At 36.9% G+C, this 18,773-nt stretch overlaps 1 protein-coding gene across 3 annotated transcripts; it reads left to right on the top strand.

The window, feature by feature from the left end:
• The first annotated feature begins 1,128 nt into the window (after positions 1 to 1,128).
• ltb4r (leukotriene B4 receptor) lies at positions 1,129 to 7,705 on the top strand. 3 transcript variants are annotated; one of them, XM_053230938.1, is made up of 4 exons: positions 1,129 to 1,381; positions 3,536 to 4,107; positions 5,220 to 5,499; positions 6,560 to 7,705. In XM_053230938.1, the coding sequence occupies exons 2-4, from the start codon at positions 3,599 to 3,601 to the stop codon at positions 6,929 to 6,931; spliced, it is 1,161 nt and encodes a 386-aa protein (XP_053086913.1). In that variant the 5' UTR covers positions 1,129 to 1,381; positions 3,536 to 3,598; the 3' UTR covers positions 6,932 to 7,705. The 3 variants fall into 3 exon arrangements, with proteins under 3 accessions (XP_053086913.1, XP_026798682.1, XP_026798683.1); XM_026942881.3 differs by having other exon boundaries at positions 1,134 to 1,370; XM_026942882.3 differs by having other exon boundaries at positions 1,137 to 1,370; positions 5,223 to 5,499.
• Positions 7,706 to 18,773: the final 11,068 nt, after the last annotated feature.

The following is an 18,773-nucleotide window of genomic DNA, read 5'->3' as shown; positions in this document are numbered from 1 at the left end:
GAGAGAGAGAGAGAGAAGGGGCAAAGAAAAATTGAGAGAAAGAAATGAGAGAGAAGAAAGAAAGAAAGAAATGTGAGAAAGAAAGAAAGAAAGAAACAAAGAAAGAGTGTGAGAAAGAAAGAAAGAAAGAAAGAAAGAAAGAGTGAGAGACAAAGAAAGAAAGAAAGAAAGAATGTATGAGAAAGAAACAAAGAAACAAAGAAAGAAACAAAGAAAGAAACAAAAAAGAAAGAAAGCGTGTGAGTGAGAGAGGAAACAAAACAAGAAAGACTCAGAGAGTATGAGAGAAAGAAAGAAAGAAAGAAAGAAAGAAAGAGCGTGTGTGAGAGAGAAAGAAACAAACAAAATAGACTGAGAAAGAAAGAAAGAAAGAAAGTGCTAGCTAGCTAGCTAGCTAGTTTATTGGTGCTGTATTCATTAGGTGATGGATCTAGCTAGCTAGCCACGTGGGAGAAGTGTAGCTAGCGCTTTACTGCTTAGCTTCTTCAAACTGAACAATGTTCTGCACAAATGAACAAGGTCTCGCTGTGGCATCAGCACACAAGCTAATCACTGACTGTTCACAGGAATACAGCAAACACATCACCAACCAACAAATCAGCCCTCAAACCAGCACATCCCGGATATTTCAACATGCAGAGGTTTAACGCGCTTCAGCCTGGAGTTCTGCTTTAACGGTTGTCTTGTCATACGAATTGCGTCAAGCAAATGGTTACAGATTTGTAAGATGTTTGTGTATTTTTGTTTTATTCTTGTTAAAAGTTACACAGAATGTTACACTTCCTGGACTCCTCTATGAGCAGGGCAAGGTGGAGTCATGTGTTGTGGTGTGTGTTTCCTGAGATTTCATTACATCTGACTTAATATCACAGTTTATAATGTTAATATACTTATAATGGACCATATACAGTATATCACTGTGTAGCTGACTGGAGTCCATCTGCTGCTCTACAAAAGTATTGGCCCCAATCCTGAATTGGCCTCTAAACTATCCAAAAAAGACCAAGACTGAGCAGATATTATTTGGGTGGTTCTTCTACTGATACGGTAGTGCCTGTGTGTGTGTGTGTGTGTGTGGATGACTGAATAAGGCATGAAAAAAAAAAAAAAAAAAATCACTTCTTCCTCCTTGTGTGTTTGTATTACACCACTTTCCTGTCTCTTGTGAAAGACATTTGACACTGGAGTTGTGAAGTTGATAGAGGAAGCAGGACGACACAGGAAAAAAGAAAAAAAAAAAGAAAAAAGAAGAGCACACAATGTTAATACACACTTGATATAAGAAGCACTCGATGATTCACTCCCACACACAGACGCAGATTATTCAGAAAGAGAGACGCTCCATTTTCACAGGCTGCTTGCTCCTGGAGGTAAGATTTCTGTACGTGTTTGAAATGTGCGCACTTCTGTGTGCGTTTTGTGTGTTGCGTGTTGACGGTCATCAGTCTGTGACCAAACTGTGTCTTTTTGTGAATGTCATTCATCTTTTCGCAAGAGTTTCACCCCAAACCAGATTTTAGATTTAACTCAGTTCTGGTGTTCTGTTCACTATTTGAGCAATAATTAAACTCTCAGCTTTCAGACTTCCTCCTCTTTATTACAAGTTGTTGCGAAAATTAATTTAAAAAAAAAACTGAAATGCTTATTTTAAATGACTGAATACTTTCTTTTCCTATTGCACTGTATTATCTGTAACATTAAACAATAAGTTTCTAAACCTGCTGCCTAAGTACACATCACATTTTGCATATGTGTGCAAATATGCCTTTGTGTTTTATCACACTTGGTCTGATAAAAAAAAACTGTTACTGTCATTTCCTGTCTAAAAACATCATCTCACCTTTGCATGTTGTATGACTCATTTAGGGGGGGAATAGTATTTGCACCTTTTCTTTGTATTCAGTCAAACATATTCCAACTTGTTCAGACTTGTACACGAGTTGCCTTTTAGAGTAGGGGCTAGGGGCGGAGACTGAAGTTACCGGTATGTTGTACACCAATGCTGCGAATCACATATAAGTTACTTTGATTCCTTTTCACGATATTAACGTCCTATACCCTGTTTAATATTGTGAGTGGTAATTATGAAAGCTGAGACTTTCCTGTTTACATCAGTGTGAAAGACTGTACAGAAATGTGGTATTGCATCGAAGTGACTCAAAAAACATCTTATCTGATACTGCTGATTTGCTTAAACATCGATTATTGCCTCATGTGGAAGCAATCTGATTGATAGAAATTTTATTTAGTAGATTACAGACCAAGTCAGGAGAATAAAACATGACTTAAAGCCAACTCGAATGATTTATATACACTTCAAATGTCAGCTTGAATGATTTATATATACTTCAAATGTCAACTTGAATGTTTTATATATATTTACAATATCAACTTGATTTATTTATATATTTCAGAAGTCAACTTGAATGATTTATATATTTCAGAAGTCAACTTGAATGATTTATATATACTTCAAATGTCAACTTGAATGTTTTATACATATTTACAATATCAACTTGATTTATTTATATATTTCAGAAGTCAACTCGAATTATTTATATATACTTCAAATGTCAACTTGAATGTTTTATATATATTTACAGTATCAGCTTGATTTATTTATATATTTCAAAACTCAACTCAAATTATTTATATATACTTCAAACATCAACTCGAATGATTTAGATACTTATTTACATACTTTAAATGTCAAACTATTTCTATAATTCAAACTTGAATGTTTTATGTACTTCAAAATGTCAACCTGAATATTTTATATATTTCCAATGCAAATGATTTACATTCGAGTTGACAATTTAAGTATATAAAGCATGACAACTCGAAATATTTATGTTCTTCAAAATGTCAACTTGAATGATTTATATACTTCACATCAACGCAAATTTTTTTTTATACTCCAAATGTCAACCCAAATGATTTATATAGTTAAAACACATAACATACCAGTGTCCATATTGATTATATCTCAATCCTTGATTTGGTTGAATTGATCTTAATTCCTTAATTCCTGTATGCATTTATATACTAGTGTTCACCATATATGGATATGTTTATTCATAGTGTTTCATGTTATATTATATATTTTATAATCATATCAGTACTTTAGCTGGGGTTCTGTCAGGTTTTAGAATGAAGATATTTGTTTTTAAAAAGAAAAAAAAACACTCGTTTTTCTTGGCTATGCTAATGGGAGGCTTGATAACGGGAGCAGTTAATGATTAACCTTATCTATATGTCATTAACTGAGTCTAAATGGTAATTCATTTTAATATTGCTGAAAAGTAGAGCCACAATGTAGAAAGATGGCTGGTTGATTTTGCAAAAAGCAAATTTCCCGTCCATTAAGGATCAAATCCTGAAGCATTATGTAACTAGTAAGCCAATGCAATGTAATTTCACAAAAAGAGTAAATCCATTACATCAGTGTGTGTTTGATGTCAGTTCTGCATTTCTTAATTAGCATTAATTTCTTAGCATTTGTGATGTCTTTGTTTTTCCCAAACCTCGTCTTTAGCCAACATCGAGCGAGCCGCATTCGAACCAACCCAAACTTTCCATCTTCAAACAACCAATCCAAATGGCTAACTCTAGCGTCAGCCTGTCTCCTGGCCTCACCAACTCAACCTTTTCCACAGCAACTACCTCCAAATCCCTCTCGCACTCCCATCAGACTGGGATAGCGATCCTGGTCCTTGCCTTCATCCTTGGTTTTCCAGGGAATCTCTTCGTGGTGTGGACGGTGCTCTGCCGTGTCCATAAGCGCTCCGTTACATGCCTCCTGGTCCTGAATCTCGCTGTGGCTGACGCTCTGGTGCTCCTGAGCGCCCCCTTTTTCCTGCGTCTGCTGGTTGGTGGGAAGGGCTGGGAGTTTGGCACCGGTATGTGCAAGACCGTGCACTACCTCTGCTGCGTAAACATGTACGTATCTATTTACCTGATCTGCCTGATGAGCCTGGACCGCTGGCTGGCTGTCGCCAGGCCCTTCCTGTCTCAGAGGCTGAGGAAAAAGAGGTCGCTGTATATCGTCATGTTGGGGATCTGGATCATGGCCTTCCTCTTGGCATTGCCCATGCCCTTCTACCGCAGGTTTGTATCTGTGGATGTGTGTTTGTATGTGGATATTAATGAGTGATAATGATCCATCCTAATCCTAAGCGATTTTTCACTTTTCAGCTCTTCTAACCAGATAGACTGATATTTGGCCTAGATTTCATGTTACAGATTACAACACAGGCTTTCGTAATACTTTTGCTGGCTCAACCTCTCGTGTATCAACAACTTTTGACCAATTGTGGCTTAGGTGCAAATTACTACAGGAGGATGACACGTGACCAAGAACTTTTTGAACTTTTTGAGGATGTGTGCTAGGTATCTGCCTATCTAGATAATTAGTTAATCTTTATGATGAAGTCACAAAATCGTGGTTGCTTTGGCAACACTATATTTTGACATGTTTGTGGTTAATTCTGCAAATTAAAACTCGGATACTGAATTCCAACTTGTGTTTGAATGTGAAAAATACAAGCTAGCGTGCTAGCATTTGACAAGCCGGCTAAGTATTTGTGATCACAGGAGGACATTTCTAAATTTGGAAAAATTTATGCATGATATATTTATTGATTCTTGAATACAGGTGCAGAGATGTTTGAGCATTTCTTAACACAGCTTTACATTTTAGGATTTTCTGCCTGATTTCGCTGTCACAGATAAAAATCACACATCGTAAAAGAATTCTTTTGTTGTCAGTTGAGGTCGAAGGTCTGAGAATGCATAACATTACATGCGCATCGGAACAGCTACAAATACGGTAGAGGCGATGACAAAACGTAAACAAAACAAGGTAATGGATAGGAGGCATAGCTTTATTACCTCAAGCTCACTTTTGAAGAAGGAACGCATCTACTGATCAAGCTGACTGATGATGCAAGCAAAACGTGTGTCTTTCACATTGTTGTGTCTTGCGGTATAACTACACAACTTTATTTGTGTTACAATCATGTTTCAACGCATCACTGGGGCTTTTATCACTTTTAATGAATCAGTGGAAATTTTCAAGCACTGATCCACAAGTAAAATTTGACTTATGATATAATCTTTAGTTCAGCTCACCAAATTCTCATCAACTATTACTTGAAGTGCTACAACACAATTGGACACAAACATTTTTTAAAAAATTCTTTGTCATCTCTCCATCCTAGCAGCAACGTGCAGCCCTACCTGAAGAACAACATTTCCATTTATCTCTGCGTTCCCTACCACTGGAACAGCATGAGCCATGAACTCTTCCAGTACCTGATGGAGACGCTGTTGGGTTTCCTGATCCCCTTCACCTTCATCGTGTTGTGCTATACCTCCGTCATCTGCCGCCTGCGCAGCGCCATGTTTCATGGGCGTGTAAAGGGCAGCCTCCTCATCCTCCTCATCATCACGGCCTTCGCTATCTTCTGGATGCCCTACCACATCATCAACATCTTACAGGTACGGTGTATTGGAGAAGATCCAACCAATGCTAACATATCAATGATATCAAGCTAGGAGGTCACAATAGATAAAACAGATAACTTTATTGGAAATTTCAGATGGTCAAATGTTCTTCGTAACCGTGATGCTGTTCTGCATATGACGCTGAAGAAACAGAAAACAAGACATCGTCTTACTGCCAGATTTAGTTCCAAACAGGCTGATTTGTTTGTGAAATGGAGGAGGTGGTGGCTCAGTGCTTAATACTTTGGTGGTTAATAAATTTGCACTGTAACTGGGATTAAAAAGTTGGATTAAGTTGTTTTTGAGATAATTCCACGCCCCTGCACCTAAAAGATAAAATTTCATAAATTTATACGATGCAGAGCTCTGGAGATGCTTTTTTTTTTTTTTTTTTTTTTAGTTTTCAATCATAGTCATAAAATTATAATGTATATACACGGGTTACTTACTTAATTTGTGTCTAAAAACATCCAAAATACAGTACATCAGAGTTTGAATGCTGACTATTGGCTTTTTCTGGCTAACTGTAGTCATAAAAATATAATGTTTGTGCAGGCTTTACTTTATTCAAGCTCACAGTTAAATTTATTACTGAAATTTGCTCATTTCGAGTTCTCAAATTTTCACAAAACCTTCTCTCTTGGTTAAATTGTAAATAACGGCTTGGAGTTTAAGTCTCCTTAATTCAAAATATAAAATACATGTGCAATATATCTCAAAATGTCTCTGTAACACATCTTTTCTCTCTAAATGTCTATCGATTACAGAGACTGAACTCCAGCACCTCCTTCCACTGACCTGTAAACAGCTCGTTCAGGTTATACGTTAAATCTTGGTTAAGTTGGAAAAAATTACGAATTTGTATTTCGTGACCACCTGAAATGTTTCCGTTTCATGAGCTCCCTTGTCTTGGTAACAAGCCAGACAAGAAAAATCAAGGGTCACGTTTGATCAAATTGTTAACGTCCTAATCCGAAGTCTTATCTAACATCATTATCTTATCTAGCTAACTGTATTAGACGCTTGAATCTCTGGTTTTTTTTTTTCGATCCAGGTGATTGGTCTGGCACAGGGCCGCTCTGGTCTTTATACTGTGGCGCTTTCTGTTCGTCCCAACGTGACGGCGTTTGCGTTTCTGAGCAGCAGCGTGAACCCTGTGCTCTACGTGTTCGCTGGCAGCTCACACATCCGCCGTGCTGGCCTCGGCTTCATGGCCAAACTGTTTGAAGGAACCAACTCAGACCACTCCTCGACCTCCGGACGACGTTCCACAATCAATACGAGCAGCTCGGGCCTCACGAGAATGTCGGTGAAATCTTCCCGGAGTGGAGACATGGTTATAAACAAGATCCGTGCAGAGGAGGGGACAAAAGGGGCGGAGACTAGCTGTATGGAGGAGCTTAAGACCCTTACCACGATGCCGTGATGTTACAGAGTGACATTTGTATCGTGAGAATTTTTTTCCCAGCACATTAAGCGTGATCTGGATCCTTGCACAAACAAGCCGATCCTCCTGAAATTTCAGACCACAGTTATCTAAGCTTTTGGCCGTTTATTTGATGTGTTGCTTTGTATTATTCATTTTGATATACTTTTATCTTTATTCTTATTATGAAATGGCCTTTTGCATGCTGTGATGGTGTTGCTGTCGCTGCTCGCAGTCACATGACCTGTTGTTTCTCAGCAAGCCTGATTTGTTCCTGGTGTCCTGTGACAGACAGGACATAACTAGCAACCGCTCTTTCATTTCAAACTGTTTTTGCGGCTTCTTGTAACAGAAGCAGCGTAACACATTTGGCCACGTGTTGCTCCTGTTTGTGACAGAGTGAAGCTGCGTGTTTTGTGGGACTGCAAATGTGTTAAAGAAGTACTCCACTGTTTCTCAGTCTAACCCTAATCTTTCATATCTGCAATGTACGTATGATTAACATAGATAAGAATTTCAGCATGTTTTCCTGTACTGAGAAAAGAACATAAATACATAAAAAAACGTACGCGCCATTGAAGGCTAAGGACGCATGTCGAGCTTTGTGAATAAACATTTGAAATACATGACTAAGGATTGGAAATATAAGTCACTACACTGATTAAAGAGGTGAGGATGCAGCAGACGTGAGGAAAAATTCACTAAAATTCACTGTTATTCTAGAGCTTTCTCCAACTTTTTAACAATGGAACAATAAATAAATAAAGGAAAGTAGTTCCGGTTAATGTTATGCTTTCCACACATCTACACTGACATCACTCGCATAACCACAAACTCCTCCTTCTGAAAAAGTAATCCCATCTACCCATGAAAAGCTGAATTATACACATATAAAGCTTCATTTACACACAACTTACATGCCGTATGTTTATTACATGCTCCGCCCTTAGACACCCATTATAAGGAAGTTTGGAGAAAAGTAAAACTTTTCCAATCTTTTCCAAGTTCAGGGCGAGAGAAATTCTACAGAAACGTCTGTATTATTCACACATATATTACAGATACAGAAATAACACATCAGGTTGAAAAACACTGAAATATTCCTTTAAGGAAATAAAAATATCACTTAATTACAGTACTGTGCAAAAGTCTTAGGAACCCTATTTTTTTTAGTACAAACTTTGTTATAGATTTTTATTTGATGACTTCTACATTATTGATTCAGTACAAAAACTTTTTAGATTTCCAAACATTAGTTTTCCAGCACAAAATTACAGAAAAATGTTTGTATGTCAGTAAAGAAAGCAGCAGATTCCATAAGAGACACTTTTCAGACAAAAAAACATAATGAAGGCTGCTGGGTTTCGCTGCAGAAATAAGAAGCGAGTGCGACAGTGAAATTCTCCAGAAGAACTGTGACTGATTCTGCAAGATGCTCAGTAACACTTCCAGCTCATTTCCTTACAAAACTGCACAAATTGTACCTGAGATTACTATTTTTTTTTAAAGCGAAGGATCGTCACACCAAATATTGACTTTGTTTCATTTATTACTGTTTACTGCACTGTATAGTATTTTTTTAAAACGTAGAAACGTTTAATTTCATTATTATTGAAGGCATCTTTGCTCTACAGCATTTCTTTGCATGACTTTTGCACAGTACTGTAGATTAAAAAAAAAAACAACAACAATAACAACAACACCGGTGTTTTGAGATCTCGTGTCTGATCTCTTGCTATTTTATTCTTCAGTCAGTGAAATGATAGAAATAACAGAAATAATTTGCTGCTCAAATGTGTATGTTTTGATTGTTTTAAATGTTACTGAACAGCATTTTCAGATCAGTGATAGTGAAATACATGAACTGTGAGCATGGGAAACAGATGAGGTGTTGTACTGTGGTTATCTCCCCTTCCCAGCATGCTTTGCACATAATATAGATCATCAGATTACTTTTTTTTTTTTTTTTGCATTGCCTGCCTGTTTATTAAATACTGTAGTGTTATGAATGTTATATGCCTGGCAGTGTCGAGTTGTGTTTTTGACATGTTTTACATTTTAAATTTTCTTGTTTTGTTTTTTTTGTAATGGTTTTTATGTTGTCAGATTTAGCTGATTACTTGCATGAGATCATTTCACAAATGAAGCAGCAGGATCGAATCGGCTTCTTGTATCGATGAAGCAGAAATATTTCACGTGAAATGTTAGACAGTTCGATCTGAGACGAATTTAAACGACGAGATATGCAACACAGCATGCACAGAGACGAGCATCTCTCACAAAGAGCAACAGTCGATGGAGAAAACTGCACAAATGTTTTCTCTTTTCTTCTTAGTGTTTCCATAGGAACAGCTCGTTCACAGGGATTTGTTCGCTGGACAGTCTGTATAATCTAAGCCTAATAATAAACAGATTAAAAATGTGTTGCTATTTAACAAAGAAAAACAGTTTGTTGTGTTTTTTCAGGTTGTAACTGTTGTTTTCTTTCCCTTGCAGTTGTTTGTTTTTTTCCCTAGTTTGCAGTTTTTTCTGAAATTGTAATCGTTTTTTTCTGAGTTTGCATTTGTTTATTTCCGAGTCTGTAGTTTTTTCTGAATTTTGTAGTTTTTTCTAAAAAACATTTTTCTGAGTTTGTGTTTGTTTTTTTCAAGTTTGTAGGTTTTTTCCCTCACATTTTGTAACCATTTTTTCTGAGTTTATATTTGTGTATTTCTGGGTTTGTAGTAATGTTTTCAGAGTCTGTAGTATTTTCTGAATTTTGTAGTTTTTTTCTCAGTTTTATTTATTTATTTTTTTTCAAGTTTGTGTTTGTTTTTTCAAGTTTGTAGGGTTTTTTTTCCCTCAAATTTTGTAGCCAATTTTTCTGAGTTTATATTTGTTTTGTTTTGTTTTTCTGAGTTTGTAGCAGTGTTTTCTGGTTTTGCTGTTTTTTTAGATTGTGTTTGGTTTTTTTTATTATTATTCTCATCATTCATAGTGAAGCTGGTGAAGCTTTCTGTAAGGAGATGTTTATTTAACATTTGTGGAAGGAGTCTCCAGTGTCAGCGCTTTGTAACAGTCAGTTTTCCACCACAGGAAAGTCTTCAGGACAGAGGAGTTTGTGGTTCCTCGGTAATCACAAGAGAGAGAGAAAAAGAGAGTGTGGTGAGGGAACAAATGTTTATAGCTCCTATAACCTGAGTGAAAAAATAAAAAAATGTGTTGACTGAGGAGTAAAACACTTCAGGATGTGCTGTTTTTGGAAAGTAAGCAACTTCAGGGTGGTAACAGCAACTCTGCTTCATCACACTGTCCCATCACTGATTATTTTCCTATAACAGCGTGACACGGTGTGTTCAATTCCGTACAAACAGCACAGTCAGAACGACTGAAATGTGCCAGTGAATAGTGTACAGTATGGGGTGTGTCAGTTTCATAACAGTGCTGAGGAATAAAAGAAAAACATATCATGGACTCTTTGGCTGCACTTCACACTCCCTGGACTCCAAATCCATGTAACTGACCACTTGTGACTATATTTCTTCTTATTATTGTTGATATTTTGTTATAGGAACGACATCTGATGGGAAAAATGCAGTAGAGATCCGTGTACCGTGAGTTATTTCATGACATTATATTGCATTTTGTGCAACAGGAAGTGAGGAGAGGAAATGTGACTTGACAGAACCCTTTAAAAGTTAGTTTTAATAACTCTATTTAGTAATCTATGTCTAAGTAAGTCTGTTTTAATGATTTAAAACAATTAAAAAGAATTACATGTGACCTTTTGCAAGAAAAACTAATAAAAAATATTGTTAGTAAACCAATTTCATATAATAAAGATCCATATTTATATTGACGTTCTATGAAAAAAAAAATTGCAGTGTTTGGGTCCCATTTATTATTAATTTACGTGGACACGTCGTTTACGCATGCGCGGTAGGTTAAACTCGAACCTAAAACATTAGCGCATGCGCATTTCCGCTTAATCGCATTTCTACGCTAGAGCACAAGATGGCGGTAATGCGGAGAACAACGATGTGTCTCCTGCAGGAGAAGAAGAAACGGTCACAAATGAAGAAGCAGTGTTTCCAATGGCGCTGTTTTACAAAGTAAAAGACTTCAAACTCTCCATCACTCTGTGGATATTTGTGCTGGCAGAAGGTAATATTTAATTTTCAGTTAATCTTCTTAAACTTCGTATCGTTAATTTTAGCTGAATTAATGTGTACATGTATGTGTTTGTACTTTGTTTTTTCCCTCCTGTGCTTGTAGTTTGGATTTTTTTTCTTTCCTGAGTTTGTATAGGTTTTTTTGTAGTTTGTTTTTTCCTCAGTGTTTGTAGCTGTTTTTTTTCCCTTCTTGTGCTTGTTTTTTTTTTTTTTTGCCGTGTTTTTAGCTGTGGCCCCCTGAGTTTGTAGTCCCCCCCATGCTTGTAGTTTGTCCCTTACTTGTGACCCCCCACCCCCGTGCGTGCTTGTAGTTTGGCCCTTTTTTGTGACACACACACACACACATGTAGTTTGGCCCTTATTTGTGGCGCGCGCGCGCACACACACACACACACACACACGTAGTTTGGCCCTTATTTGTGGCGCGCACACACACACACACACACACACACACACACACGTAGTTTGGCCCTTATTTGTGGCGCGCGCACACACACACACACACACACACACACGCACGTAGTTTGGCCCTTATTTGTGGCGTGCACACACACACACACACACACACACGTAGTTTGGCCCTTATTTGTGGCACGCACGCACACACATGCACACACACACACGTAGTTTGGCCCTTATTTGTGGCACGCACACGCGCGCACACACACAGTTTGGCCCTTATTTGTGGCGCACACACACACGCACGCACGCTTGTAGTTTGGCCCTTACTTGTGGCGCGCGCGCACGCACGCACATGTTTGTAGTTTGACCCATGCTTCCCTCCATGTTTGTAGTTTGACCCTGAGTTTGTAGTTGAGAGTTTTTCCCCTGTGAGTTTGTAGGGTTTTTTTTCCTGAGTTGCATTTGGATTTTTTTTTTTTTCTTCATGGTCGCAGTTGGCTTTCTTTACTGGGTTTCAAGTTGTTTTCCCCCTGGGGTTTATAATTACTTGTTTCTCTCTCTCTCTCTTTCTTGATTTAGTAGCTGCGTTTGGGTTTGGGGGTGTGATTGTAGTCGTTCTGATGGTGGAGGTTTTGTATTATTGTGTTGTCTGGTTGAGATTCTCACCAGCGTGATATCTTTAGAGCGAGTGGTTGAATGTTTGTAGGGTGTGTATAGAATTATCAGAGTAACCTGCAGATGAACTGATTAGATTTTGGCAGTGATTCCCCACAGGGTCATGGTCACATGTCTGAGATGTTTTTCTTCTGTTGCTTTCTCTCTGTTTGAAGTAGATTTTAAGGGTTTATCAGACCTGTAACTTAGTGACAATAAGGACGGGACGTGTCGGCTGTGGGGGCTTCCCCATCCACACTGTTGAAGTTTGAGTTTGCAGATGTGGTTTGTTGTTTTCTTGCTGAGTTTGTATTTGTGGTTGTGTTCACTGCTCTTTTTCATGAGTTTGCTGTTTTTCCACATCTCCTAACCACTGAAACGTTCTCTCGGGTTCTTTGAACCACTCACCTTTGTACGTGTTTTTTTAATTCTAAAAGTTTGCTCTTGTGTGGATTTTTTTTATAGTGCACATGTTACACATGTTAAGCAGAATGAAGTTTTAACTGTAGAAACTATGAATATAAAAAACCGAATGCATTATTGATGCTTACTACAGAAAGAAAAAATGGGTGAAAGTGTTTGAAATGAATATTTTACAAAAAGAAATCCCTAGGTTTTAACCTGTAGGTGCTGATTATGTAAAACAAAATGCTTTAATAACTAGATCTGATAAATATTATCATTTTTATGAAAGGAAAATTTGAACATGTGTGGTTATATAAATTATAACTACTTTAAAACTAATAGTTTGTGTGTAACATCGAATGCACTAACATTTCATTTCTATCAACTACAGCAACTAATTTTATTTTTTTTGGTTGTTGTCATTAAAGAAATATTCAATAGCTTTGTTAAGGATACATATAAAACCAAGTGCACTATACAATTTATTGTTGTATACAGTGGAGTGAAATAAAATCAGTTTTTACTGTATATTCTATTTGCTCTTTGTAGTTTGTAATAAAAATAACTTAGGCAGTGTATTTGGCACTTTGGGGTCTTTTGAATTTTGGGAGATGAACAACTGTAATTAATATCTCGGACGTTTAGAGACAAGAATGTTGTATTTACTTGTAGCAAGTTGTAGCAATTCGCAGGTCACATTTAAACAGAATCATTAAATTAAACATGTATGACAAATGTATAATTATTTAAAATAAATAAAGTAATTGGATAACAGCAAATGGGATAATTAGAAACTGGCTGGATAAAGCAGATATCAAGTTGAAATTTTGTACTTGGCCTAATTTTTTAAATTGTAAAATAAAAAGCTACTTGATTTTTTTTTTTTAAATTAATTTTATTTTTAAATATAAAAATCAATTTATTATGAATTTGTTTAAAAAATAGTTTTATTTGTAGCAGTATTTTTTTTTTCGGTCAAAAATTTATTTACCTTCCCCCAAATACACACGTAAATGCAACTGTATTGCAGACAGTTTGTGTGTATGTATGTTCTCGTTTGTAGTAGTTGTAGGGTGGTTTTGGTGGCATCCCTAATAAACAGTGTGACCTGGTGTGTGACCTGGTGTGTGACCTGGTGTGTGACCTGGTGTGTGACCTGGTGTGTGACCTGGTGTGTGACCTGGTGTGTGTGTAATATATGATATGATATGATATGATATGATATGATATGATATGATATGATATGATATGATATGATATAATATAATATAATATAATATAATATAAAATTACATACACTTGTCTAATGTTAGTGAAGTAAAAAAAAATACACTTTTTTTTTTTTTCTTTTTTTCATTAATGAACTCAAACCCTTCTTCATTTACTGTGACAGAAAGCGAGACAGGTTCACTCAGTTTCACTCGAGCATGTGAGACTGTGGGAAGGAGGCGGGGCTTTCATTCCAGGTTCACATGCGGATTGGCTCATCTGTTTTGGGGGCAGAAAAAGACTGCTCTGCTGGCGTATTTTTGAAGGATAACTCATACTAGTGTACGTACGTAAATGTTAAATTGCGGTGCTACTACACAAAATGTTTTCAGGTCTAGTAATATAATATAATTTGTCATGAAACTTCACTAGATATAAAAGCAGTGTAATATTGTGTAGAGACAATTAAATCCTAAAAGCCTAATATTCAGGATTTATTTCCTCTGTTTGTTGGTTCAAATCTCCAGGACACATGGCATTCCTGCAGCTCTGTCTTTTGGCTCGGTTTAGCCGCTCTCATCTATAGAATACACAGGTACCAGTGATCTTGCACACCTGAGAAGATACAGGGGCCGGTGATCACACATGCCGGAGATCATTAGAGCACTCTGGAGCCTGCACAGGTACAGGCCATCATATGCAGATCTTACACACTTTGAAACTAAAATGTGTACTGATGATCTTTTATAAATGTACACTTATGTTTCCAAAACATAGGTACAGGTGGCGTTTATACACCTGAGAGCAAACAGGTACAGGTAATCATACACACTGCAGAACAGGTACTGATCATCTTTATATAAATTTTCCAGCACACTGGTAAAGCTGAGAAACAGGTACTGATGATCTTTAGACCAAAACAAAAAACAGGGAACTGGTGCTCTTGAAACTCAAAACTAAACTAAAATGGGAACTGGTGTTCTTGAGTGGTATAAAAATCAATCTCTAGTACAGCTTATGTGTCAGCTTTAACGGCTAACGTCGTCACGTCCCGTTGCATTTTGTCACATTTTCGTAATCAGTTCATCATCTTCAATAGTTTGTTTGTAGCCTACACTAATCAGAATTCATAAGTTCAAAATATTTTTGGTTATTTGCCATTACTTATTTGTATGATAAATAAATGCAAGTATATTCTTATTAATTTGTGTATTAGCCTTTTTCACAAGATGTTGCCTGTGTGCTCAAGTAGGAGTTTTGTCCAATTATTGATTTTAATTACAGCGAAGACTGTTCTTACACAATATTTACACAGCGCAATCTGAGCATGCCCAGTGCAGCGTCGTACCTGCAGCACCACCCACATGACTTCCTGTCGCTACTGCAAGCCTAGGCTCCGCCCCTTTCCTCCCAGCAGCTCAGTGGTGTGGGTGTATAGCATGCTGCCCCTGACAGATGGAGGCAGAAATGCAGAGTTTCACAAAAATCCAGGACCTGCAGGAACAACGTTACTCAGCAAAAGACCACATAAGTCCAAGAAATCATTATTTCTGTTTTTGAGTGAGGGGGGGTGTTTAACTTGAGGTATTTTTTTGTGTGTGTGTGGTTAACTAGGGTTTTTTGTTTTTGTTTTTTATTAACTGATGTTTGGTTAACTTCCTACCATCAGGTTGAATAAGTTTAGTGACCTGATTTTTTTAAACAGATGATGATGCTGTCTTTCTCTGTGGGAAGTGAACTTCTTGACATGCCCTTGCAAACCACCATGTCATCGGCCTCAGGCAGCACCACCACACCCATGTCCACAATCAGCACTGTGCCACAACCACTGGCCAACAAACAGATACATATACTCCTCAAACACCCCTGTGAACTGTTGGAAACTTTTTCAGTGAAGACCAGGAGACTTGGATTCTCTTCAGCAGGATTCTTTATTGAGAACGCGCTGGTCGGTCGCTGCAGTCATCAAGTCTGACTAAGGCAGTGATGCATTGTAGATTATATACATTTGGGGGCAGTGCCTAGAGATGGAGGCAAAGCACTATGGTGGCGACCCTAAACAAAGCATGCAAATGAAGTAGACAGTTCTGGCCAACCGCCCCGTTTCACTAGTCTTAATCCAATCAGCATAACTATCCTACTCAGACAGTTCATTATCATAGAAACAAGGAAAAAATTCACACCTATGGGGGTACATTCCAGTTCAAAGGATATGAAAGGAGCACCACGAATTATCAATTACAAAAAGGTGATAGTTACAGTATCCTGGTTCATTTGACTTATAAAGAAAGGAATAAGACTGGCAGAAACTATACTGGCAGAGAAAGAATAGCTCTTAAAATTTGTATTCCCACAGAACACACAGGTACCTGTGACCTTTAAACTAACACTGAAAACTAAAAAGGGCACTGACCTTATGTGAGTAGTGTACAATTCCAAAATTTTATCACACCCATGCTTTTTAATGTACACCCAGTGTTTGTGTTTATTCATGCAGGTGTTTACGTACATCACAGTACCTCTGTCTCCTGTAACACACACACACACACACACACACACACCGGTGTAGAGATTCTGGTGAGCGACGAGGTCCTTGTCTCATGGAGCTCCCCCGATGGATGGAGGTAGAAATGCAGAGTGCAGGAACAATGTGACTCAGCAAAAGACCCCAAAAGTCCGAAAAGGACACAAAGGTACTAAAGATAAGTTCTAGCATTTATTTAACCTTAGCAATTTAACCCTTTAATGCGTAGCTTCAACACGTATGCTCAATTAAGGCTGTTAATTGGCTGTGATCTTATCTTATATTTTCCTAAAATCACATTAAACTATTACTGTCATTTTAACGCAATTCATTATTTCTCTTGCTCCTGACACTCGAGATTTGCTTTTCTTAATGCATCATGTCTCTGGTGTAAATTCACCAACTTTCTACACAAAATCCTAAATTAAGTATTTTTGTGCTAGACTCCAATGAATGCCTTAATTGTTGTTGTTGTTGTTGTTGTTTTGTTTTGGTTTATAAACTAAGGTTTTTCTCCTTTTCTCTTTTTGACGTAATTGTAAAAATTGACAATTCTAAATTAATACATTTAGATCAAATGCTATGGTGAGAGACAGAATTCACCAATCAGGAATGTTTGAAAGATACTAGGTAGCTAGCTTCCTTCTGAGCTCAAGGATATCGACGTAACTGCTGTTACTGCTGAAAGTGTACTTAAGGAGCAGGAAAAAAAATACAAGCATGGATCTGATCTCATTTCATTTACTAGCATGTTATTTTAATCATCACAGTAGAACGGTCACTATGACAACATTAATATGGCGAATTGGTTGATGGTAGATTGTGTCTTGAACAATTAAGTAACATTCCTGCCTTGTCTAGCTTCCGCCCAAAAATCACGAGCTCTTTGCAGTGTAATTGTAGGGATTTTACACAGTGATTAGTTTATTTCCTCATCCACTGCTGAAGTTAATTCCTGTCTATGCCACTGGAAGTAAACAGGCAAACAACCATAAAGGAAAGTGTGTTTAAATCACACTGTGTCAGTTTAAAGTCATGTTCTGTTACGTTAACATTTAGTTTACCTGGAAACTGGTCACCTGTTGACCTCTAGTGTGAATGTAGGGCAGCTAATCCTCCCTTCACTCTACTTAAAATATAATAATGAACCTAGAGAGTCTTTAGAGAATCCTGAGAAGAAAAAAATTAGTTATAGTGTAATAAATTTAAATATTATTGTTGCAAATCTCTCAATGGTGGAAAGTTGTGTACAGTTCAAGTAGTTACTTGATAAAAATTCAACTGAACACTATCGTTATATTTACCTTTATTTCTTTTATTACATACTTTGCATTTATACATAGACTCTTTTCTTTTACACAAGTTACATGATCCAGTGTATATATGTATATATGTACACATTCAGTGATGAAAATGACAAGTGTGAGGTGTTAGTGTTAAATTCCGTCTCTGCGATCACGATGATGAACCACGTGAGCTGTCTTTCTGTGTTCGTGCCGAAAAGAAAGTCCCACAGTCGTGAGTGTGTAGAAAAATGTACGTTCATGTCCAGGCAAGACTGAAATGCAGCAGTGACTTAATCAGAAGGTCAAGTAATTTTGCTCCTAATGAACTTTAGAACTGAATTTGACGCTATGTCAATGATCTGCAGTATATCACAGTTTCTGCATTTGGAGATAAATATGGAGTCTTAAAAAAAATTCAAAAATGAGTTTATACAATCTTTGAGGGTGACAGTGAAAGAAAAATATCACAAATACAGTGCAAGTCAAAAGTTTGTAATCTGAATCAATCTAAATAATAGAAATTAGAAACCATAACATTTCATATGCCATAGACGAGTATGTTTTATTTAATACATTTTTCCCAAAAATAAGTGTTCTCAATTGCCGAGTTATGTTCTGGAGTAATCTTTATTTATATAAATGTTATAAATGATCTCTCAAGATTTAATTTTCCAAACAAAAGGTGTTCTGGATATTAATTTTACTATGATATGATATTGTTCTGAATGTTATTTCATACTGGATAAATCTAAAAAAGGGTTTAACGTCTTACAAAGAAATTGATCTATAAACCTGTAAAGTCACAACCAAAGTGCTAGAATAATAATAATAATAAAACAAAATGTACATTAAATTGAGAACATTAATTCCAAACATTTGAGAGTGAATTTCCACTGTTGAGCTATTTTGCTGTCAAAAGTAATCGTACAATGTAAAAAATACATTAATAAATCGTAAAAAATCATGACACGAGGATCGTGATTTTTATATCAGTCTACAAAGCTGATTAATTTTCATAAATCCGCATATTGCAGCTATAAATCCTTTTTTTTTTAGCCTGAGATAGCCTGCCTTGCTCCCCAGCAGCCTATTTCCATCAAACTTACTTTTAGCAATTCAAACTGCTTTACGTGATTTCATCATTCTGTTGTCATGACATGTTTCCATCTCTAATTCAACTTGTATCGCAAATTGTGTACCGTTGGGCATCA

Source organism: Pangasianodon hypophthalmus, chromosome 28 (genome assembly GCF_027358585.1).
Source record: "Pangasianodon hypophthalmus isolate fPanHyp1 chromosome 28, fPanHyp1.pri, whole genome shotgun sequence".
Taxonomy (NCBI): Eukaryota; Metazoa; Chordata; class Actinopteri; order Siluriformes; family Pangasiidae; genus Pangasianodon; species Pangasianodon hypophthalmus.
Note: the sequence above shows the minus strand (reverse complement) of the source record. Positions and strands in the feature narration are given on the sequence as shown.